This window comes from Mixophyes fleayi, chromosome 3, assembly GCF_038048845.1.
Source record: "Mixophyes fleayi isolate aMixFle1 chromosome 3, aMixFle1.hap1, whole genome shotgun sequence".
NCBI classification, from domain to species: domain Eukaryota; kingdom Metazoa; phylum Chordata; class Amphibia; order Anura; family Limnodynastidae; genus Mixophyes; species Mixophyes fleayi.
Window position 1 is genome coordinate 329,540,252 of NC_134404.1, and position 26,032 is coordinate 329,566,283.

Sequence of the window (26,032 nt, forward strand, 5' to 3'; positions counted from 1 at the left end):
TTAAATATCTGGAGGTAATAAGAAAAAAATACTAAAACAGTTTGATTAAAAAAAGCCTATAGTCATGGACAGTGTGAAATAATTTCTACCGTTCTCGGTGCTATAATAGTTGAGGAATCTAAAGAAATCTTAGTGGTGACCAAAAAACCCTTCACTAAACACACACACAGAGATCAGCCACAACAGTAATAGCACTGAAAAGTGAAGTGAATATCATTGATTATTTCGTCACAATGGTACCTGTTAAGGCAGATATATTAGGCAGTAAGTGAACAGTCAGATGTTGATGTGTTGGAAGCAGGAAAAATGGGCAAGCGTAAGGATCTGAGCGACTTTGAGAAGGGCTGAATTCTGATGGCGATTGGGTCACAGCATCTTCAAAGCGTCAGTTCTTGTACGGTGTTCCCGGTATGCAGGGGTTAGTAACTACCAAAAGTGGTCCAAGAAAGGACAGCTCGTGAACTAGAGACGGTCATGGGCGCCCAAGGCTCATTGATGCACATGGATAGTGAAGGCTGGCCCGTCTGGTCCACTCCCACAGAAGAGCTACTGTAGCACAAATTGCTGAAAAAAGTTAATGTAGGCTATGACGGAATGGTGTCAGAATACACAGTACATCGCAGCCTGCTGCATGGCCACAGATCGGTCAGAGTGCCCATGTTGACCCTTGTCCACCAGCCATAGTGTCTACAATGGGCACGTGAGCACCAGAACTGGAGAAATGTAAGGAGGTGACCTGGTCTGATGAATTACATTTCTTTTGCATCATGTGTGATAGCTGGGTGCATGTGCCTTGTTTACCTGGGGAAGAGATGGCACCAGGATGCACTATGGGAAGAAGGGAAGCTGGCAGAGGCAGTGTGATGCTGTGGGCAATCTTCTGCTGGGAAACCTTGGGACCTGGCATTCATGTGGGTGTTACTTTGACACGTACCACCTACCTAAACATTGTTGCAGACCAAGTACACCCCTTCATGGCAACGGTATTCCTTGATGTCAGTGTCCTCTTCCAGCAGGATAATGCGCCCTGTCACACTGCAAAAATTATTCAGTTATGGTTTAAAGAACATGACAAAGAGATCAAGGTGTTGACTTGGCCTCCAAATTCCCCAGATCTCAATCCGATCGACCATCTCTGGGATGTGCTGGAAAAGCAAGTCCCAGCCATGGAGGCCCCACCTCATAACATACAGGACTTAAAGGATCTGCTGCTAACATCTTGGTGCCAGATACCACAGGGCCCCTTCAGAGGTCTTGTGGAGTCCATTCCTCAACGGGTCAGAACTGTTTTGACGGCACAAGGGGGACCTGCACAATATTAATGTTGTGGCTGATCGGTGTAAATACATTTTAGTGTAAGCTAAATGTTTACATGTCTAATATAACTAGTTAAAAAAATAGTTATTAATCCACAGTAATATTAAATGAACTCCTAGGCAGAGGATTGCAGAAGATATGAAAACGTTCCTATTGCATGCTGAGTTCCCAGATCAAACACACTGCAGAGGCCTCGTTCCCCACAGCAGGAATGTTGTATGGAGTCTATTCAATAGCGTTATTCAATGTGTGCGCTGATTGCAAATCCCTGGGACACAGATCCTAACACAATGTACAAGCGCAGTTAATAGTAACCTCATCAGCTGATGGCATGCTGAGCTCTATGAATGATAGATGAGTCTTCCAAAGGGTTCTGTTCAAGGCGAATTGTAGTGAAAATACATTGTTAATTAGCTGTAATTAATCTATTTTAAAAAGACATAATATTTTGGTTTGGTTTAAAGTGTATCCGTAGACTACACATAGGAGGCAGCCATTTAGTCTTCATGATGATGACAATTTGCCAGCTCCTAATGCACTGTGTAGGTTATGGGCAAACGTAACACATCAATCCTATGACAGACCAATGTGTTTTTATCATAAATCGCTGCAGCCAACTATAACAATGTTGGTAATTACTAATATATATCTTTTAAATTAGAGGGCCACAGCATATAAAAAATATAAATTTTATACATACTTTTTATAAAACACAGCAAGCACAAGGTGAACAGCTGAAGAAGCACACTGAAACTGAGGCCGACGCAATGAAAAATATTTGCTGTCTTTGCAATATATGCAATAGCTCGATACAAAGTTGACTCCGGCTGCCCGTCACGATCCCCGGCTGGGATTCCCAGCTAAGCCTCATTGCGCAGTCTCAATAGTAAAGATCTGACCATAGATAACTGTTACACTTACCTCTCCCCGTTCCTGCACAGCGATCGCCGCAACCCCGGCTCTCACTTCCGGGCAGTGTCGGACTGGCCTGCCGGGGAGCCGGGGTATCCCCCGGGAGGCCCTGTTGCCTGATAACCCCGCCCTCTTTGTTGGTGAGGCAGAGCAGAGAATTACCGAGTTGCGGTCAGTCTACATATGAAACGGAGACTGTCAAACTAATCCCTGCCTACAGCCAGCACGTGAGAACACTTCCTGCTCCTGAGACAGAGAGAGGCAGAAATGCTTCACAGTGACACAGATCTCAGATTACTCCTTCTGCTGTAGTTGCAGGCGTCCTGTAGTCATAAAGTTGCCATCCTAACTGCAGTGTGAGTCCGTGTAATCAGTAAGTAATAAATCGTGCAAACTTCTCTAGAGCTCTCCACTGTGTGACCTCGGAGGGAGGGAGATAAATTAGAATGGCTTCATTGCAATATACGTCTTCAGTGCCTCTATAAAAGGATCCTATTGCAGCTGACCAATGAATGGATTCCTAATAAACTAGTAACCAAATTCACTGTTTATATCATGTTCCATGTTTATTTGTTTTCAATCAATTGTGGGACTCTATTCCCTATAGAAGCATATCTTAATCAGAATAAAACACATTCAGACAGTTAGGTCCTTATAGGATTGCATCTGCTATATGCTTTAATATTAATGTTTTGCTTTTGTCCTTTGTAGTGGCATTGGATTATTATTGAGTGTACATTTTGTGGGTAGATCATTTTTTAGAGTCCTGTTTTTATTTGCCAGTGTCTAGAGTGTAATTAGATTTATGTAATATTTTAAATGTGCATATATTTTTATGCTAATAATTTTGTGGTCTCCATAGTGCTTCATGGATATATTAATTTTTAGTCTATACCCTTATATTGTGGTTTTCATATGATGAATGGTTGATCTCTAGTACTGTAGTATAGCATTTGTTTTCTGTGTACACTATGAGGGGAGAGAACACTAACCACAAAGAATGGACAGCACACAAATAGCTGATGATGATTGATTGTATTCAATTCATCCCTCCCCTTTCCCTGTCTCCCCTGTTTCACACAGTGCCCTCCATGCTGCATTTGCTCCCCTTCACTTACTTTCCTATTGACTTCTTTCTTCTCTTCTGTCTTTTCCTTCGCGGCTCCTCACTGCAAATGTCCTCTTTTTCTTTATGGACCATACTAAGGTGCTATATGTTGTCCTCCATGGCCTGACCTCATCCCCTTTAATGACTGACCACAACCCCTCTTACAGTTGGCCACACCCCATTGTAGTGGGCCCCTACCGCTGCATTTCCCCCGGTGGGCCCTTCATGTCCCAGTCCGACACTGCTTCCGGGTATCGGCTGTGTCACGTGATCGAGCGGCAGGGCGTGGAATTCAAATCTGCCTTCTATGTAAACCTCGCTTTGACGCTTGGGTGGCGTAAGAGTAACTGTTCCTGACTTTGTGCCTTTGATCTGAACCTTGTAGTACTCCTGTCTACCAGTCCTGTTTTCTGAAGAATCCCTGCTCTCCTATCCTTGTGTACATGACCACGGTTCGGCTGCCTCACCTGTGTACCAGCCCTGGTTACTTGACCTCAGACATCTCCCTCAGCGCTACCTCTGGGGGCAGACCTGTGGGCCATGACCTGCGGGCCTCCACAGCTAAGCCCATCCCGCCTTGCGGAAGTTCTTGGTGAACACCAGGGGTTCGTTAGACTCCGCACCACAGGCCAGCCAGCGCTGATCTACAGTGGGGCAAGTATCCCATCATTTCTGTTACAATAACGTATTTTTTCAGAGACAAGACATTGTATTATTAATTATAAAGTATCCTCAAAAAATTATTTTAGTAAAATAGTAATACAACGTAAATTTTAAGTTGCATACAGTAATAATATTGGAACTTCTATTATATTTTCAAGCTACTAAAAGGTCATTAACATTTTTTAAATATTGTATAATGTATAAGGGGGCCCACTTCATCAGGGGCCCACAGGGCCTATTTGCCATCGGGCAAGCTGACATCCTAGCCAGTCTGCCACTGTATACAAGTGTTAAGGAAGTGCATTAAAATAGTAAGTAAACAACAACCAATCACTCTTCCTTCATAAGTCAGAATGCGTAAACACGTTGTGTGTTGCTACAGGTAATAAAGCTTTTGACTCAGGCTTGTATTTGTGTAATATCTACACTAAGGAATCTATTTGCCAATATCACCTTTTCAAAAGCGATAATGTTGATTTTATAGAGCCACTTAATATAGCCACAAAAATTCAAATTGCTGCAATTTATGAAAAAAATAATCAGCTGCTCCTGTTAATCAATATTATAGCTGGAGTAATCATAGATTTTGCCAGCATTGACTTAATGACTAGCATATAGATCTCCATGGGAACAGCAGGACAGCAACATTTGGTAATTCATCAATCTCAGGATGGAATTACTGGTTTATTTCAATGGAATCCTCTCCAGCTTCTCTGGATCCCTCCAGGAGAAAAGAAAAAATACTTTTTTGGGGACGGGGGTCAGCGCTGGGCTCCCATAGTGAATAGCAGCGGTACATATTGATGTCTACCACTATGGGGTTATAAATAGACTTCAAAGTCTTATAACAAAGACGAAATGCATCAGAAAGGGAGACTGCATAAGAGGACGTTAATATCCCTGAGAAGAAGGAATTACACCCATCATTAACAGGACTTGTGTGGAACAGTGGAATCATCATCATTATCACCATTTATTTATATATTTATTTATTACACACATTCACATGACCGTAATGAACTCTTGCAACATTCCCTCTACGCTGACCGGATATGCCTTCACACACTAGGCTCAAGGGTTAGATCCATCTCTTCTACCTCCATCTCTCTCCAATCTAACGGAAAATAAGGAGAAAAACGATAAAGAATAGAGACTCAGTGAGAAAGAAGTATATTCAGTGGAGAGAGACAGAAAGAAGTAATAGTGTGAGATAAAGATTCTAAGAGCAGTCACAGAGAAGTGACAGTCAGTGAGGTACCACATTTAAGGAATCTTAGTAAGTTAAGATAGAGGGAAGTACCTGAAGGAGAATACAGAGTTTGAGGGGAAAAAATAAAGGAGATAAATGGATAGTATCATCATCATCTATTTATATAGCGCCACTAATTCTGCAGCGCTGTACAGAGAACTCATTCACATCAGTCCCTGCCCCCATTGGAGCTTACAGTCTAAATTTCCTAACACACAGAGAGAGAGAGACTAGGGTCAATTTGATAGCAGCCAATTAACCTACCAGTATGTTTTTGGAGTGTGGGAGGCAACAGGAGCACCCAGAGGAACCCACGCGAACACAGGAGAACATACAAACTCCACACAGATAAAGCCATGCTTGGGAATCGAAATTATGACCCCAGTGCTGTGAGGCAGAAATCAATGACTCATATTTCAGGAGTAAGTTGGACACCTACGCGCTGGTTCTTTGTCACTACTAGATATGGGACTATGTAAACCCAATGTGGACTTTGCCACATAATTGAGCGATTTGGTCACTAAGAGAAACTACCTCCTGCTCAACAAATGATTTGTTTAATGGATAGTCTGAGACTTTGAATTCCTAAAGGATTTACCGGTCTTCATTAACATTCTATCTGATCATCCCTCTTCCACACACATGTAATCAAGTTATTAATTACCACCTGTTTCACTCATTTTTCCTTTTGGCTTTTCCCACTACAATCACGACTATTAGAAGATATGAAGTTAATCAATAACTGTACAGAACAGGATAAGTCATATCAATTCTACCATTAATTATTGTAGCATAAAGTACAATAATAACCAAACAGCATAGGACAAATCACTTAAATTCTGGCATTAATTACTGTAGAAGAAAGTATATTAATTAGCACAAAACATAGGACAAAGGACATCAACTCTAAAAATTAAATACTGTACATAATAATTAGGTGCAGTGCGTTTAATATCGCTGGATAAAATCACATATTAGCAATAACTAGCTTAATCTCCCACTGGCCCTTATTGCACCACTGCTGAATAAACTTGCAGAGATAACAGGAAAACCTGTCATGTTTGCGATAATTAGTTGTACCGCCTTTAGTTTCTCTATGATCTATCGCAGGACCTAGCGTAAAAATGCCTGGAGAGGTTCTGCTGGTTCTTCGTTAAAAACACCATGAAATCCAATATTTATATGTTATAACACTATCTAACACGATTTACTGTAGGACAAGTCAGGAATAAAAAAAAATACCTAATTTCTTTGAACAGGAAAAATATACCTGACTTCAAAAGTGCGGCCTTAATTTAATTTAGACCATTCTTTATTAAAAAACGCAAAAAAAAACCAAAACAAAATAAAGAAGTATCTTGGAATTACCCACTTTATCAGCCGTGGTAATTGAATTACTGGCCCTGATGACAAAGTGTTTGTCACTCTCTAATCTTGCTCTGTTTTTAAAGTTCTACTCAAGGAGATCACCAGGGGGGTAAATGTATCAAGCTGAGAGTTTTCCGGCGGGTTTGAAAAGCCAATCAGATTCTAGTTATCATTTATTTAGTACATTCTACAAAATGACAGCTAGAATCCGATTGGTTGCTATAGGCAACATCTCCACTTTTCAAACCCGCCAGAAAACTCAGCTTGATACATTTACCCCCTGATCATACTGAAGGCCGTGTAATGTGCCTCATAAGGGCATATCGGGTGTGGTTTGAGCAGATCGAGGCCTAATTTGTCCTGATTTTCCCTCCTGGTATGTTGGGATACATCCATTGTAGCGTTACAGGTGACTGAACTATATACGTATTCCTTTTATCCTTAGTAGATGGTGACTCCAATTGCATTGGCTGCTGCTTATGTACTTGGCCTTTGCAGACGTATTTGTTACTATGGCTAAATTTTGACCCTTGGTGACAACAACCACCACTTCCCTTGGCATCATAGTCCCTCGTGTGGCCCCCAACACCCAGCGTGCACCTGCCCTACAATCCTGAGAGTATTTATTCACCATTCTAAGGGGTATCTTTTTTTAATCAAATATTTTTTATTTAATTTTTTACAAAACATAAATAAAAATAACAAAATAACAAATATAGTTCCATTGTACATCGTACCTTACATTTAATGAGTGTAATAAGTAGATTCATTCTAGATATTAATATTAAAGTAGGTTTATAATGTGATGTATTAAGAGGTATATGCATATCTTTCCTGGGTATTAGCCCTGGAGGGGAGATGTCAAAGAGCATGAATAAAGGAGTATATTTACTAAACTGCGGGTTTGAAAAAGTGGAGATGTTGCCTATAGCAACCAATCAGATTCTAGTTATTTATTTAGTACATTCTACAAAATGACAGCTAGAATTTGATTGGTTGCTATAGGCAACATCTCTACTTCTCACAGCTGCAGTTTAGTAAATATACCCCTAAGGATACGGACGAGCAGCAGGGCCCTCAACAACATTTTGGGCCCCCGGGCAAAGCAGTGCACCGGGGCCCCTATATATATATATATATATATATATATATATATATATAAAAAATATTATATATATGGGCCCTGCAGCCCAGGGGGGCCGTCGGAGGCAGCAAAAAAACCCCAAAAACCTGAAGAAAAAGAAGACAATACTTACCTTGCGGTCAGCTGGCGATCCGGCCCTCTGCCTGGTCTCCTCCTCCGTCGCGCTCCGCAATGGATGTCGGGCGGGCGTGATGACGTCACGCCCGACATGCACTGCGAGCGCCGCACGAAGGAGGAGACCAGGGAGGGAGCCGGATCGCCAGCTGACCGCAAGGTAAGTATTGTCTTCTTCTTTTTCAGGTTTTTTTTTTTTTTTTGCTGCCTCCGACGGCCCCCCCTGGGCTGCAGGGCCCCCGGGCACCTGCCCATTGTGCCCAATGGGAAAGACGGCCCTGACGAGCAGTCGTCATTCTAAGAAATCGTTAACACAGAGACAGATAAAAGGTCGAGGACACAAGCTTTGGTCAGGAAATAGAGGGCATTTCAGCAGCCAAGCATGATACAGAATAAATTGCACATCTGAGAGTTAGTTGGTTCCAAAGTTATTGCTTGGAAAATGGTGACCAAGACATATTAATTTTAATAGAAATTGTTCTAATGCTCTACGGAGCGCGCTTAATTTAACCTGGGCAGAGCATAAAGTGTAATAATTTATAATGCAAATATAAAAGCGATTAGAAACAAGCCCTATATAAAAGAAAAGAACGTCAACATTTATTTTTTTTTGGGTGAATTAACCCCTTCTCTCCAGATAGAAAAAGTCCAGGAGGAGATATTCGCCCCCCACCAGCACTGAGCAAGGTTTCTGGTGTTCTTCTGTTAGCAACACATTTTGCCCCCACATTTTCTCCTCTGTTTCCTTCCAAAATAACTTGAGGGTGGAGATCTCTTGTCCTTGTGGCCAACAACAGGTAAATTATTTAAAAACAACAGGTCACATGGCAGACACATTGCTGTAGGCTGCTCTATGAGGTCAGGTTATGTCTACATGAGAGTTCTATCCTCCAGACCTTTGAAACTAGTGCAGCGTTCTGCATAATTTATCACCAACATTTGGCAGCGCTGCATAATTTCATCAATTTCTTTAATATTACATTTTGAGCTCTGAGCACTTTCTTCCCCTGCACATAGTTCAGTAATTTCTTCTGCGTTTTACATCCTATCAGTGTCCCAGCGGAGCCCATGTATTTTCTGTCACACTTGCATCACACGTTATGATCTTTTTGCATAATTAAAGTCTTTAAAGGTTTATGCCGAGTGCTAATTGTGGCTAAAACACACGCTGGGAAATGTGACATAATGACATTTGTAAATGTTTGTTGAGTGTGTTGATTTTGTGCCGTTCTCAGAGGAGAAATCTTCTATATTTTCTGGATTTCTATAAAGATTTGGCTGTGAAAAAGGAGAACGTCCCTGAGTGAGAGGATCTCAGGCACTGGTTTGCTTTTCAGGTTTAGGGAGAATTCGGGTAGCAAATAAGTGGAATTTTCTAAAATCAAAATGAATATTTGACAGTGTGTTTAATGACAGGCTAAATACAGGGTTCTCTCTTTATAACAGCAGCTTAAAACACATCAATACTAGTATTACAGTGAGGGTGGCAAAATGGGGGTGATATATATATATATATATATATATATATAATATAATAGCAAACTCCTCCCCCTTCTGTGAAATATAAAGGTATTTTTACAAAGGGGCAGGGACTGTTGGGAATGACAAATATTCTCTGTATAGCGCTGCGGGGGTTGCAGGCGCTATATTAATAAATGATGATGATATAGGACTCTAAACGATATATATATATATATATATATATATATATATATATATATATACACATATATATATATATATATATATATATATATATATCTCAAAATAGGGGGTAGGGTGCATTGTAATAGACTTAAGACAAACTCTGTACAGACTGCAAATTGTTGGACTCATAAATACATTTTGATAAAGGTTCAAAAGTTAGTTTTGGAAGGATGTGGGATGTGACTTTAGCAATCTGTAATGAAGGTGGGAGGAATTGCTCAATCCTACTTTACTTTGAAAAACCAATCAGATTGTAGTTATCATGTATTTAGTACATTCTACAAAATGACAGCTAGAATCTGATTGGTTGTTATAGGCAACATCTCCACTTTTCAAAACCGCCAGAAAACTCTCAGCTCGGTACATTTATCCCCTGGTCTCTCTCCTAGGGCTAGATTTACTAAGCTGCGGGTTTGAAAAAGCGGGGATGTTGTCAATAGCAACCAATCAGATTCTAGCTTTCATTTATTTAGTACCTGCTACAAAATGACAGCTAGAATCTGATTGGTTGCTATAGGCAACATCCCCACTTTTTCAAACCCGCAGCTTAGTAAATCTAGCCCCTAGTCTTAAATTGTGAACTCTCTCATGAGCAGGGCCCTCCGTACCCCTTGTTTTCATGTCTGTATTTATTTTGTCTACCTAGTATGTCCCTGTTTTATGTATGTCCTGTTTTCTCCACTGCTGCAGAGCACTGTGAGACCTTACAAATCAATGACTATAATTGTTATTTTCATTGCAATTTTAAAAACTGTTAATTTTATTTCCCCTTTAAACTTCCTATTTATTTTTACAACCAATAGATTATAGCAAAACACTCACATCTACTTTACATAGACACACTGAGCCTTCCCCAATGAGTGGCACAATTACTACACATGATTTCCTTACTGTTCGTTGCTACCACCATTAAACCATAACCCTGCCAATAATTGCAATAATTATAATGGAAGACCGATTGAAACCAGTTGCCACTTACACATTTTTTAAATATATTCAGTAATTTATCTTGCAGTGAATGATTGACAAATATGCAATCAGGGAATCTTTTTTTGGTTACAAGAGAATAACTGAGTAAATATATTCAAGCTGCTGCAGAAGCATAATTAATATTCCCTGTACCCTTTTGCTTATCATCTCTCACAGGTCCTTTTAAACTGGTTTCTGTGTCGCTGTTTGCAAGATGCACTTGACTAGGCAAGATGTGCAGTTCAGGGATGAGAGGAGATATATAAGACAGCATAATTTATTTTTTCACCGTAGACATGGAAAAGGCAAATCGTAATTTAAGCAGTTGGTTTAATCTATAAATTACTTACACAAATAGTTTAGTATAAGAATATAATAAAAACAAGAAAACGCCCTCACTCTATCCTGATTCACCGGTTAATCGCCAGTTTGCGCACTGCAGGGACTTTGGTGCAGATTTTCCCTACATCAGTTGTTCACGAAAAAAAGGAGGCAGTTCCAGTAAGAAAGTATTTACTGCAAGGAAGTCAACTTAATGACTGCAAATGTCCAGGTAGTAGGTAATGACGTATTGTTGGGCTATTCCTCGCTGTCAAGTGTGGAATAATTAATACATTATATATTATGATAAAATATTATTTTTTTTGCATCAATATTTTTATTCAACTTTTTTCAAAGGTATATGGGGTACAGAAAAAAAGAAAGAGGAAAAGAAATTACAAACAAAGGGAAGCACATAGGGAAACCCCTCGCAGGGGGAAAGGAATCACTCAATTAAAATTGAAACTAAAATAAGGCACACAATATCAACAATGCGCATTTAAAAATAATAGGAGAAAACAAAACAATCCAATTAAAAACAAACAAGCAAATAACCCCAGAGAGATACAGCAAGACATATCAGCCTTCATTTTGATCATCCGGAGAGATAAAATATTTTTAGAAAGTATCCTGGTGACGTTCTGAGATTCTCTAGAGAAGTTATTACATAAATGCTGTTGGGAACAGTAGCTTGCAGTGGGATCGATTAAAAGATTGTATATTGTACAATGTCAAATGCTCAACTTCCACCTAAGCCCATCAACATTTCCATTAGGGGTGTGCACCGGGCACTTTTAGTGTTTTGTGTTTTGGGTTCTGATTAGCTTGAGGTTTTGGGTTCTGATTTGTTTTGCCAAAACACCTGACGAAAGGTTTTGGTTCTGATTTCGGTTTCGGGTTTTGGGTTCTGATTTATTTTTTAAAAAGCATAAAAAGCGCTAAAATCCTGTTTTTTGGTTGTTTTCCACTCCTACGCTATTATTAACCTCAATAACATTCAATAACAATCATTTCCACTAATTTCCAGTCTATTCTGAACACCTCACACCTCACAATATTGTTTTAAGTCCAAAATGTTGCACCAAGGTAGCTTTCTGGACTGCGTAGTGGAGTGGGCCCGGTACCCAATTTGGTACCGGGGCCACAATATCTCCGCCTTCAAATGGTCTCAATTCCACTGCACAGCTGTGTGCTCCTACATCCTCTGCAGCATATACAGGGTGTAGTTCGAGCGCGTCAATACCTCTTGTTTTTGACGATGACAGGTCATTTTCATTAATTTTGGATTTGGCCCCAACACTGAATATAGTTTAATATCTGATACGCATCTATCTGGACTGCGTAGTGGAGTGGCCCCGGTACCCAATTTGGTACCAGGGCCACAATATATCACCCTCAACTGGTCTGAATTCCACTGCACAGATAAAAACAAAGAACATAGTATTAGAAATGGCAGTTCCTCTTTTTTGGAACTATAAAAACAAAGAACATAGTAATAGAAATGGCAGTTCCTCTTTTTTGGAACTACACAAACAAAGAACATAGTAATAGAAATGGCAGTTCCTCTTTTTTGGAACTATAAAAACAATGACTGTAGTAATAGAACTGGCAGTTCCTATTTTTTGGGAACTACAGAAAGAATGAACGTAGTAATAGAACTGGCAGTTCCTATTTTTTGGAACTACACAAACAATGACCGTAGCAATAGACTGGCAGTTCCTATTTTTTGGAACTACACAAACAATGACCGTAGTAATAGAACTGGCAGTTCCTATTTTTTGGAACTACACAAACAATGACCGTAGTAATAGAACTGGCAGTTCCTATTTTTGGGAACTACAGAAACAATGACCGTAGTAATAGAACTGGCAGTTCCTATTTTTTGGGAACTACAGAAACAATGAACGTAGTAATAGAACTGGCAGTTCCTATTTTTTGGGAACTACAGAAACAATGAACGTAGTAATAGAACTGGCAGTTCCTATTTTTTGGAACTACAGAAAGAATGAACGTAGTAATAGAACTGGCAGTTCCTATTTTTTGGAACTACACAAACAATGACCGTAGTAATAGAACTGGCAGTTCCTATTTTTGGGAACTACAGAAACAATGACCGTAGTAATAGAACTGGCAGTTCCTATTTTTGGGAACTACAGAAACAATGACCGTAGTAATAGAACTGGCAGTTCCTATTTTTTGGGAACTACAGAAACAATGAACGTAGTAATAGAACTGGCAGTTCCTATTTTTTGGAACTACAGAAAGAATGAACGTAGTAATAGAACTGGCAGTTCCTATTTTTTGGAACTACACAAACAATGACCGTAGTAATAGAACTGGCAGTTCCTATTTTTTGGAACTACACAAACAATGACCGTAGTAATAGAACTGGCAGTTCCTATTTTTTGGAACTACACAAACAATGACCGTAGTAATAGAACTGGCAGTTCCTCTTTTTGGGAACTACAGAAATAATGACCAGTATATAAATAAATAAATAGTAAATAACAGTACCTATTATTTTTTGGTACAGCAGCAACAGTGAACGTAGTTTGACTTTTAAATAGCAGTACCTACTATTTTTTGGTGCAGCAGCAACAGTGAACGTAGTTTGACTTTGAAATAGCAGTACCTAGTATTTTTTAACTAATTTTTTTATCTTTTCTTAAATTATTTTTTTATAATTTTGAGAAAGTGCCTTGACGGGCACGAAACGCGCCAGCGGGGGTGTCTGTGAGTTGGATCCGGATGTGACTGCCTCCTATTCTGATTTTCGATTTATTACCATCTGTGTTGGTCACGGGAGTATCCTCTGTACTTACCTCTTCATCACCTTTTATCACTGGCCTGGACGCTCCGATCGCTATTGCCGGCACACATGCTAAACTTTTAGCTTGTTTAGGTTTCTGGCAGGACTCTATATTATCAGTGCATAGTTCATGCTTGAGTCGGGAGTGAGATACCACAATATTGGAACCATCCACCTTATTTGGTGTGTTGCATGGAGTTGGCTTGGCTATCCCAGGAGGGAACGATACGAACATAGGCAGTGTGAGAGGTAGTGTGACGGACTCCCGCGATCCAGGTGATGCGGTATTTACTTTATCCACTATTAACATAAGGAGGATTATACATAATCGGATACCACTATTCATCTAATTTGTTTCTATTGTGAGCTGATCTCTCACAGTGAGTGTTTCTATCTGGATGTGCCTACATTTTTACGAACTGGACTAATTAGTGATGGCCACACTTTTTTTCTGGTTGCGCATTCCAGTGTATCAATGGTTATAAATTCCAGCCGCGGTTGGTTTTAATTCGTTACTGGAATCTATACTTTTGTGTTATATACGTGTTATATGAATTTCCATATTGATTTTTAATGTGTAATGTTCTACGGTACAAGTTTAATTTCTGATGTCAAAATTTACATAAATATTTTTGTACATTATCATCCAGTGCCTCTCTCTATATCTCAAGAGAATACCTATGTGGACAAGGATTGTTGTTTTTTTGTTCAGTCTGCAGCGCAACCCTCATTTCTGTCTTTTTGTGTTCCAGCAACCCATAGGCCATGTCCCCTTTGCAATAAAAACACCTCTGTTGGTGGAAATTATGTCATGATGTTGATTTATTCACCTATCTTTAGCAGTGGGTCTTGTAAACATTATCCTAAACAAGGCTACCACAAAATGTCCAGAATGACATATGCATATTACTAGGTACATTTGAAGAGTTTCAGGCCACCTATTATCATCATTCTTCAAAAAGGGGAGAGACTGATGAATAGAAGATGTAGAAGGCGGGGCTAAAACAACTTGTAGCCAATCAGATAAATTAGATTGTTTACAGCAGCAATAGCAGAGTTGTTAGTCTGGCTGGCAACGGTAAGAGGAGTATGACTGCTCACCAGGACGGTGCTATTATTGTTATTATTAACCTTTATTTGTTAGGCGCCACAAGAGTTCCGCAGCGCCATACAATGCACAAACAGTAGACAAAACAGGGTGAAACATTATGAACAGTAAACAAAAAATACCAAAACTTCAGAAACTCCAGGCAGGCTAATGCAGTAAAGACGGAGCAGTAGAGCAGTTATAGAGATAGGAGGGAAAAGGGCCCTGCTCAAAAGAGCTTACATCTTAAGGGAGGCTAAACAGAACTCAGGGACAATGGGAGCCAGTTGAAGTAAGCGGGGAGAGAACAGGGAACCGGGAGGACAGAGGGGAGAACGGGCGGAGGAGATGAGGGGGTTAGGTGGATGGTTGATAGGCTTTGAGGAACAGGTGAGTTTTAAGTGCCCGTTAGAAGGAGCACAGATTAGGAGATAGACGGATGGAGCGAGGGAGGTCGTTCCAGAGAAGGGGGGCCGCACGGGAGAAGTCTTGGATTCTGGAGTGGGAAGAGGTGATCAGAGTGGAGGAGAGGCGATGGTCATTGGCCGAGCGCAGGGGGCGGGCAGGAGTGTGAATTGAGAGGAGGTTAGAGATATAGGGGGCAGTAGAGTGGGAGAGAGCCTTGTAAGTGATGGTCAGGAGTTTGAAAAGGATTCTGTAAGGGAACGGGAGCCAGTGTAAGGCAAGGCAGAGAAGGGAGGCAGAGGAGGAGTGGCGAGAAAGGAAGATGAGTCTTGCAGCCGCATTGAGTATAGAGCGGAGAGGACGAGATGGGAGTGGGGGAGGCCGTTAAGGAGGAGGTTGCAATAATCGAGGCGGGAGATGATGAGTGCGCTATCCTTGGTAATTAGGCTTCCACATACAAAGGAAGCCCCCTGGCCGAGGCTGCCACCGGTAATATCAGACGATAACCTTCACCAGCCCGGGGGCCTTGATAAATAGAGTGAAGCCCCAAATCCGGTGAAAACTTGCTGAATATAGGGGGTTTTCACCAATTGATAAATAGATCCCAGAATCATGAAACAAACAGAATACAGCACAAATGCTGAACAAGAACAGGTAATAATCCCATGCAATCATGTAAAACAAGAGAAGTAGTACTGTGCAGCTTCTCAGCAATGAACAACAGGGACATACTCAGAGACAAAGGACCAATCTTTACACCCAGCAGACTAAATGGAATATTCAAGTCGCCGATCCAGCAGCATCAAACATGCAAAATGTACTTCTCCATAAAAACATCACATCAACGTATTTAAATACAGAACAGCTTTGTAAATATAGAAGCAGAGGGCATGTCAGGGGAGATGTAATGGAGAATAATACAATGATTAGTGGCATAAATAGAGAAATATGACAAGCAGACATACAGTATAATTATGGATGTTCATGCTGATGATATAGATGTCATATTTCTTCCTCATATTTATGAAGTTAAACCGATGATAGAACAGAACATTCTGCCCCCATTTATCCTCTTGACCTTTACATGAGAACTGTGTCCTTTGCTTGTTGTATTTAATTGACTTTGTGATAGGGATTTATAAATTTAAGTTATTTACAGAAACAAAGGACTTCGATGTGGAGTGATTAAACCTTGTGATGTAATCAATCCATTAACAGAATTATAAAAATTGATTCAACCGCTTTTGGGCATATCTAAGAACCTGGCTGTCAGCTGGCCACTGTTGGCCTGTATATGAGTTAATGATTGTGCTTTAATGTCCAATTAAGCCATCACTATGGGTCTGAGTTATTAGGGAGAGCAACGCAATAAAATGAGTAAATTTGCTCCTGGATAAACCATGTTACACTGTAAGGGGTGCAAGTTAGTTTATTATTTTGCATGTAAAGAAAATACTGGCTGCTTTGTCATGTAGCACACAAATACTTGATATCTTTATATTTACACTAACATTTAAAGTTGATCTATCAATATAAATCTGTCCCCACATTTTAAATTTACATCCCCCTCTAATGCAATCCGGTTTCGCCAAGGTCCTTTTTTTTTTTTGCTTTGCTCTCCTTAATGACTCAGGCCCTACGTGTGTCAAAACATCTTGGGCCTGAGTCATTAAGGAGAGTAAAGCATAAAAAAGGAGTAACTTTGTACCTGGGCAAAACCATGTTGCATTGGAGGGGGGGTAAATTTAAAATGTGGGGGACACATCTATAGTTGGGATAGGGATCAACTTTAGATGTTAGTGTAACAATAAAGCTATCAAGTATTTGTGCGCTAGATGAAAATACAGCCAGTATTTAACTTATGAGCACAATAATAAACTAATTTGCACCCCTTGCATTTTAACATGGTTTATCCCAGGGAACATTTACTCTTTTTTCTGCCTTACTTTCCTTAATGACTCAGGGTTCTTATCTACAGCTTCACGTCGATGTTGGATCTGAAAACAACCTTCGCTATTTTACAACCAACTCCAATGTGCAAGTTTCGAAGACTTTCCTAGATGTAAAAATGAATCGTCAGAAGGGATTTGAACATATCGCAATATAGTAAGACCGTTATTATTGTCTTTATAACAACTTTTAAAGAAAAAATTATTTAGATACAGAATTTAACATTGTTGATATTCAGATCTTTACACTAGCTTGCGTTTACACGTGACATTTTAAAGGTGTCATAAATCTCTGTGACAACGTTTCTGTCTGTACCGGTACAAGTATTTGTTACATGTGACCTTTCCTATACTTTGTATTCCAGTTTTTATTCTCTTTAAGTCATACTTGACAGTGCTTTTGATTACAAATTCATACCTGCACATCCTCTCTCTGCAAACAATTTTTCATTTACTACAAGACCTTTTCGGAATCCAGGGGGAAAAGTGACAGAGTAAGAACCGATCTAATTTGGAAACACTAATGAACACATATTTCCTAGTCACATCACAGAGTGATGGAACTGTGTAAATATGACAGCCCTGGATCAGTCCATTGTCAGGCAGATAATGATGTTTTCCCAACCATCTAGTGAAGCCATGGCAAATGATGTTCCTTACTGCTAAGACATGAAAAGCTGGCTCGCCAATGTAAAAAAAATAAATCTTTTACTGTTTGACACAAATCTGTTTCATCACTTTTCTCTACAATAGGTTTGTGCAAGCTATGGCTCTCCATTGAACTACCATTCAACAACAGCAACAACATATGTACGGACATGTCCTACCAGCCTCTGGATAGAACTGGAGAGACAAAGCTCTGGTCATTAGACCTAGAAGCGTATTGTCCAGCAGTTAGAGTTGTCTCTCCAACTTCGACCTCGTTAGTGATCCTCACTTGTCTGACATGGAGGTAGGATCAGTGGTCGAAGTGAGGGTGTATAGGCAGTATGCCATATCGCCACTTCCAAATTTCCACTTCGACCACTGGATAGGATTTGGTGGTGGAGACATAGCACTGCCCTGTTTGGCTATTTAGCTTACATGTTAGAGTGCTGACACTCTCCTGTGTGAACAGTATAGACCTCTGCTGGTGAGCTTCTGTAAATATCTACTTTCACTGAAGGACAGGGATGATTTAACGTGTGGGCAAGTAATAACTGCCACCTGCTGGTTGGATGAGCTTGCCGCCATGCTACCATGACCTGGATCCTGGCTCCCCTTGGCGCAGATAGGCAGTTACAGAAGATGACCAGTAGAGGTCCTTGCTGAGTATAGTTAGCAGAACCATGTTGAACTGAGCAATTATAATGGATAAAAGGGGATGGACTGTTACTAAAGTACTATTGTGGGTTAAAGCTGTGGCTAAAATCGATAACCTCTTTGCAGGAACACATTATTCTTTGCATATACCAGGCCTGTCCAACCGGAGGTCTGTGGGCCGGATGTAGCCCACCAAAGCTTTTCTGTTACTCTACACCATCTTCCCTGAAATCTTGACAGACTGTTAGATGACATCATTTTTTGCATACTATTTAATCTGCAACATAGTTATTATAGAAATGCGGGCGTCTTCATGGAAATACTTGGACAACACTGATGCACACATTTGCACTACAAATTCTTCTTTAAGTAATTCTTTATACTGTAATTGATATGTTGACAGTACACCTACACAACCAATCATTTCCTTGTTGCCACAGAGCTTACACCCGAAAGGAAGATTACCAGGCCTTGCTGGATCAAAGGATTCCATAAGTGTGGGAAAAAATAATTTCACTCCCGATCAATCAATTCATTCATCTATCTTCTGGGCAATTCATAATTAATTTCCTCCCAACAACTAACATCTTAATTTCCCAAGACAGGGTACTGTTTTTTGCTTTTGTGCAGTCGATAGATTCTACTGGGACTTCAATGATTTCTTCTGTTTTTCCAAGAATATTAGAAATGCAAAATTCCATAAGAAAAACTGTTTCTTATGGACTGATAGGCTTAGAGCGCTGAACGTCAAAACAGTTGCATTACTAATATGATCCCTCATATAGGGGACAAATTTATGTATGCATATCTATATGATCTGTGGGTAATCCTTGGCACTTTAAAGGGCAAGTCCATTTTTTTTTAAATATAATTTTTGGATTGAATCCCCCTACCCTCTAACTAGCAGAACTATGTGGATTTAATTTCTGGGGCTTCTCTTGGTCCGCAGGAACTCCCCCTGACTGGACCTTGCAGTACCCTGTACCATATGGTGAAATATTGTTGGGGGCTCGTGGTTCAGCTACTTCACAATTTCGGGTTGATAGCAACAGAAAATAAAAAAATAAAATAAAAATAAATAATGCATTTGGTCCTGTAATAAAGTTGAAATGATGCATTTATAAGTGCTTTTTGAGACCTCTGGCACCTGTTTAATATAAAATCTTCAAGTAGCACAGGGTAAATCTTGCAATACAAGGTGCTCTGTGCCTGTTAACTTTGTGTTATGCATGAAAATATTAATTACAATCCATATTTTAGTAAGAAATCAATTAGAAACAGTACGAGTCTAGTGATTAATGGTTGTCTCACCGGCTAAAAATAATCTCATGTAAGATGCATTTCAGAGTCCTGGGAAGGAAAAGCCAGAAATGTTCCTTTCAAATTTATCTCACCCATGACCCCCCGATGATGATTCTGTGCCAAATATAAAATGCCCCCACTGATTTCACTGAAGTTTTCTATCCCGTGATTATAGATTATAAACACTTATTCATAATCAACCGTAGCACACTGCCATCCTATTTTTAGTTCCAGAAAGCAATGGAGGTCATTTACTAAGCGAAAAACAGCGTGTGTCTAGATTATCACCAATAAAGATCTGGTTACACCTTATTGTGTTGGATATGTCTGGTTGCATCCGCTGCTATCTAGCACTGAACTATCACTGTGATCCGTTCCTGCATCGGCTGTCTCTGGTTCCATCCGCTGTATCTAGCAATGAACTATCGCTGTGCTCTGTTCCTGCATTGGCTGTCTCTGGTTCCATCCACTGCTATCTAGCACTGAACTATCGCTGTGCTCCGTTCCTGCATCGGCTGTCTCTGGTTCCATCCGCTGTATCTAGCAATGAACTATCGCTGTGCTCCGTTCCTGCATCGGCTGTCTCTGGTTCCATTCGCTGTATCTAGCAATGAACTATCGCTGTGCTCCGTTCCTGCATCGGCTGTCTCTGGTTCCATCCGCTGTATATAGCAATGAACTATCCGTGTGCTCCGTTCCTGCATCGGCTGTTTCTGGTTCCATCCGCTGTATCTAGCACTGAACTATCGCTGTGCTCCGCTCCTGCATCAGCTGTCTCTGGTTCCATCCGCTGCTATCTATCAGAGAACTATCCCTGTGCTCCGTTCCTGCATCTGCTGTCTCTGGTTCATCTTGCTGCTATATTTTGCTGTACTATTAAGATTACACTGTTCCTGTTCATGTTGTGTCCAGTTATTCACACCTACTGATCTTTGGGTATCAATAGTATTTAGGAGACCTGAGTGGCTGGCCTGTCTGTACTCTGTGGTTGACCGTCCTATTACAGTATAGGTGCTGTACTGCATTACAGCTCATACACTTCTGTCTGTTTGCCGTTCCGGTTCCTTGAGTCCAGATTACTATGGGTGTCCATACTGAAATTCTTCCAGCTTGTCTATTTCATTACCGGTAATTACTGATCTATTTGTGACTACATCTTCCTGCAAGTAATAGTGATGAGTTTCTTTGCAGCTTGCCCATTTCATGGCCAGTGATTTGTTATTCAGGTGATGGATATATTCTATTGCAAGTAACGGTGCTGTGGCTTCCGGCAGTCCTTCAGCTTCGATCTGTGAGTGTATTCTGTTTGATTCAGTATTAACATGAACTTATGGGGATCAGCATGAACTTGTCTTTCATATGTGCTGCTAGTTACATGAAATACAATTACTGATCTGCAGCTTATCAAGATTATAAACTATGTATGAATATACACCGATCAGCCACACCATTAAATCCACTGACAAGTGAAGTGAATAACATTGATTATTGCGTTACAATGGCACCTATTAAGAGGTGGGATATATTAGGCAGCCAATGAACAGTCAGTTCTTGAAGTTGATGTGTTGGAAGCAGCAAAAAGCGGCAAGTGTATGGGTCTTAACGGCAAATTGTGATGGTTAGACGACTGGGTCAGAGCATCTCCAGAACAGCAGGTCTTGTGGGGTGTCTCTGGTATGCTGTGGTTAGTGAACTGGTGACAGGATCATGGGTGCCCAAGGCTCATTGATGCGTGTGAGGAGCGAAGGTTAGTCTGTCTGGTTTAATCCCACAGAAGAGCTACTGTAGCACAAATTGCTTTAAAGTTAATTCTGGCTATGATAGAAAGGAGTCAGGACACACAGAATCGCACAGTGCCCATGCCGTCCCCTGTCCACTGACGAAAGTGCCTCCAATGGGCGCATGTCAGCGCTAGAACTGGACCATGGAGCAATGAAAGAAGGTGACCTGGTCTGATGAATCACATTGTCTTTTATATCATGTGGGCGGCCAGGTGTGTGTGCGTTGTTTACCTGGGTAAGAGAAGACACCAGGATGCACTATGGGAAGAAGGTGGAGGCAGTGCGATGCTCTGGGCAATGTTCTGCTGGGAAACCTTGGGTCCTGGCATTCATTTGGATGTAACTTTGACACGTATCACCTACCTAAACATTTTTTCAGATCAAGTACACCCCTTCATGGCTACGGTATTCCCTGATGTCAGTGGCCTCTTTCAGCAGGATAATGCGCCCTGCCATACAGTGAAAATTGTTCATGAATGGTTTGAGGATCATGACAAAGAATTCAAGGTGTTGACTTGGCCTCCAGATTCCCTAAATCTCAATCTGATCGAGCATCTGTGGGATGTGCTGTAAAAACAAGTCCCTGCCATGGAGGCCCCACCTCACAACTTACAGGACTTAAAGGATCTGCTGCTAACGTCTTGATGCCAGATACCACAGGACACCTTCAGAGGTCTTGTGGGGTCCATGCCTCAATGGGTCAGAGCTGTTTTGGCAGCACAAGGGGGACCTCCACAATTTTAGGTAGGTGGCTTTAATGTTGCGGCTGATCGATATATATATATATATATATATATATATATATATATATATATATATATATACATATACACACAAGTTAACCCGTGCATGATACTCATGCATTCTAGTCAAATCAAGCTACTTAAGGTCTTAAAAAGTTTCTTGTCATGCATTTGGACCTAGCCCAGGCCTCCTCAGGGGAAGAGCGTTACTTCCAGACGCAAGCGGCCTTTTTAATGTGTGTTCATGAGGTAAAATTACCTCACGAAAATGAGTTTGACCCCTCAACTCGTAAATTTAGCCTTTACTACCCCTCCCACGGGGGGAAGGGTGGATGATGGAAGTTAACTGACTTGACTATTCTAATTTTTTTGTCAAATAATGTCAGTATACCAAATTTCAGGTCAATTGGATGAGCCCTTTCTGAGAAAATAGTTTTTTCCACACACACACACACACACACACACACTAACGCACGCCTCTACACATGTGTGTTCATGAGGTAAAATTACCTCACGAAAATGAGTTTGAGCCCTACCAAATTTCAGCCCTTTTTGATTTTTTTTTCCCACACACACTAAGAATTTAGTAGGTCAGTGTATAACTCCGCCCAGCAGGTGGCGCTGCAACTTGTTGTTTTTTTTTCACACACACAAAGACGCCACTTAGCATTTATATATTAGATATATATATATATATATATATATATATATATATATATATATGTATTGTGCTATTTGGTGCCAGAGGTAAAGGTTATTAGCAACTGGGGTATAATCCTGCCTGAGTTCAAAATAGTTGCTGAAACTATTATACAACCTTTGTATTTGATTGCCCATTGCTTTGAGCTGTGGATGACTTTTGCTTTGTGTTTTGGAGTCAGTCAGTGTCTGCACGTGCACAGACTAGGATCTGAGTAGTCTTTATATTTTTGTTTTGCAGCCAGAAAAAACATTAATGTCTTAGAAAAAATGACTACCAACCTCATCAATGCTCTGCTGTTTTCTTTTAAGGTGATCTTGAAATACATTTTCCATAGCACTGGTGGTGAAATAAGATAAATTAATATATTAGTGCAAGAGCAAATTGTGCATCATCTCACCAGAACACAACTTACCGGTAATAATTTATTCTAACACTTTAGGTATTTAAAATTTTCTTATTAAAACAATAAAATAATAATCGAGGGACTGTTCGGTATAACGATGTACCGAAAATTGCATTTGGCTCAAAATTGATTTGGGACTCCTGTGCAAGTTTTATATCCCTCCCAACTTTTACAGTTAGGTAATCGGGGCTTTGAGGAGACGTGCACTCAACACCCCCCATTTATTGCTGTTCACCACTGTTCTGCCATGTAGTGAATGGGACAGACCACTCAACTCTTTTGGGATAAAGCCTTCAAATTGGGACTATCCACCTAAATCGGTAAAATTGAAAGATGTGTATTTGGGTTTGGCTAACTTGGCCAACCAAATTGAAATTTTGGTTTACCTTGAGGAAAGGTTAATAAGTAAACTGTCTGTTTCTTTCCATTATAAGGTTTGCAAAAATGTTCATATACACAAACAGGCTGGATTTTGAGATAATGCCAAGTTGGAGCTTCATCAGGAACACATTTCTGATAATCAACGACCCAGTAAAGCTTACATATGACAGTAAAATTGTGGGGCAAATGCTGTTATGTGATGTCGCTCCAACTTTTCTACCAATGCACCTGTTTTTTGGGGGGGTAGGCTCATAGATTTGCTGTCAACTTCGGCAGGGGACAAATGTTTGCACCTTCAGATGAGAAGATTTGGGTGGGCAGGGGGGGTTCTTTGCTTCGTGTAGGAAAGGTGCATTAATGTGCTTTCTTATGTACCCAAGAAAAAGAAGATTTGGTTTTGAGGGACAAAACAAAAGAACTTAATAGGGTGGACTATGAAGTGACGTTTTTACTGTTTCCAGTCTTTGTTGTGCAACTTAAAATAAGCTGGAAGGACAAACAGGTGCACTTGGGCAAGTAAAATACATTGTGTATCGGACTTAGTTTGTAGTTAGTAGATTAACCTTACTGTGTGCTCACCTGCTGGATCCATAGCCTTTCAGTGTAAGGTCACTCGTGAGCTTTTCAAGAAAGTGAAGGTATTTCTGATCCTCCGCCCTGGAGGAACAAAGCAACAAATCTTAGCCAATAACCATGGCACATAGAGACAATGCTGTAACGCTCTAACAAACAGGTGAGTGGAATCACTTACGAAACAAAGACGTTCCGGTTAGTTTTTACAATAATGTACAAATGTGAACATGTGACCAGTGTACAGGACCAAGGAGAACTAAGGGACTGATTTACTAACAGAGTAGAAAAGTGCAACCATTAGTCTAACAAGTACAGAATGGTGGCTATGGGCACCACATCCAGTCTCACCATGTTTGTAATTCTTCCTTTATAAATAGGAATTCCGGTTTTAGAGAATCTAGATATCCCCTAGGGGGGTTCCCAAGGAGATCCAAAGGGCTTTCCTAAAGAGGTTGGCAGTCTAGGTTCCAGTACCACTGCAATTAGCAGTGTTAATTAAACACCATGCGGATGCTGTGAAGACCACACTCCCTAGTAGGTTCTTGGAACTCACCTATGCAGTTTATTTCACCCAAAGGGCAGTATATTCTGTAGATGGCATTACAGACATGCAGATATACAATCACAAAACAGATGCAATTCTTTACAGGTACAGCATACACATGACGGAAGTGTCGTTCCTAGTTACCAATCAACGAGCACACTAGTAAAGCCAAAACACAGGTTATCTCCTCTTCAATATTCCGTCGTTGGTGGAGCTAATGGTGGGCAGACTAGGGGCAGTAGGTGGGTCAGTGATAAGTCATAACCCTGAGGATCCTCCCCCATAGTGATTGGGGCCCGTTGGCCCTCTGTGGAGAAGGTGCCTAAGAGTCTAACCCAGGTATAACAATGACCTGGTTGACTAAACAGGAGAGATACAATAGCGCTACATATGCGTATAACCAATTGTTTAACCCAGACATCTCGTCCTCGCCCCTGATTTACATTCCACCTGGCGTCCTTTAAGAATACCATGTCTGACTTATGTAACCATGTTCCTATTAACATGAATACGCACAGCAAACAATAACATATGTTAAACAAACGCACAAGAACAATAAATGCAAATAAACTGAAAGGGGGTAATTCAATAGCCGGCGATGTGATGTGCAAACATCGTGCTCATTTTCCCTCGCCCCTTAGGGGTGCGAGGAAAAGTGAGCGGATATTTTTGTCAAATCTCCGTCGCAAAATGTCTCATTGACATTCCGGAGAGACTTCACGGCTAATTGAATTCCCCCCTAAGGCAGTGAAACATTGAAAGTTCATAGTATGTAGTTAGAGCGATGGATCGCGATTGTCCTTCTGCTTTACTCGCATGCGTACAACAATCGCACTGCGTGCTTTCACGGATGAGTATACGCATCATCAGAACGGCATCAATGGAACATTGCTAAAGTGCCAGTAGAGAGTATGAAAGGTCACTCAATGCTAAATGCGGAGCCCGTTAATAGTGTCGACCACAGATCACCAGCTTATTGGTGCAAAGGTGCCCCCTCTCCCTGAAAAAAATAATGTTTTTCATTTTTTTAAAAATTGAAAAAACAAGACAAACAACATTTTATAGGGAGTTTTTAAAGATTTCCAATATGTATTTATTATTTCAAATTACTATTGTATATTGTATATATGAGTTGAAGGCAAACAACAGATTCCAGATGGAGCAGGGTTTATTGCAGA

The 26,032-nt window shown here is 40.5% G+C and overlaps 1 protein-coding gene across 2 annotated transcripts in view; it reads right to left on the bottom strand.

The window, feature by feature from the left end:
• The window catches only part of LOC142143040 (spermatogenesis-associated protein 7-like), a 103,991-nt gene that overhangs the window by 1,052 nt on the left and 76,907 nt on the right, over positions 1–26,032 (bottom strand). For both annotated transcript variants that reach the window (XM_075200759.1, XM_075200758.1), the window contains 2 exons: positions 24,317–24,394; positions 23,232–23,289 (listed from right to left, as the gene is read on the bottom strand). In XM_075200759.1, the coding sequence (XP_075056860.1) occupies positions 23,232–23,289; positions 24,317–24,394 (136 nt within the window). The remainder of the gene's footprint in view (positions 1–23,231; positions 23,290–24,316; positions 24,395–26,032) is intronic.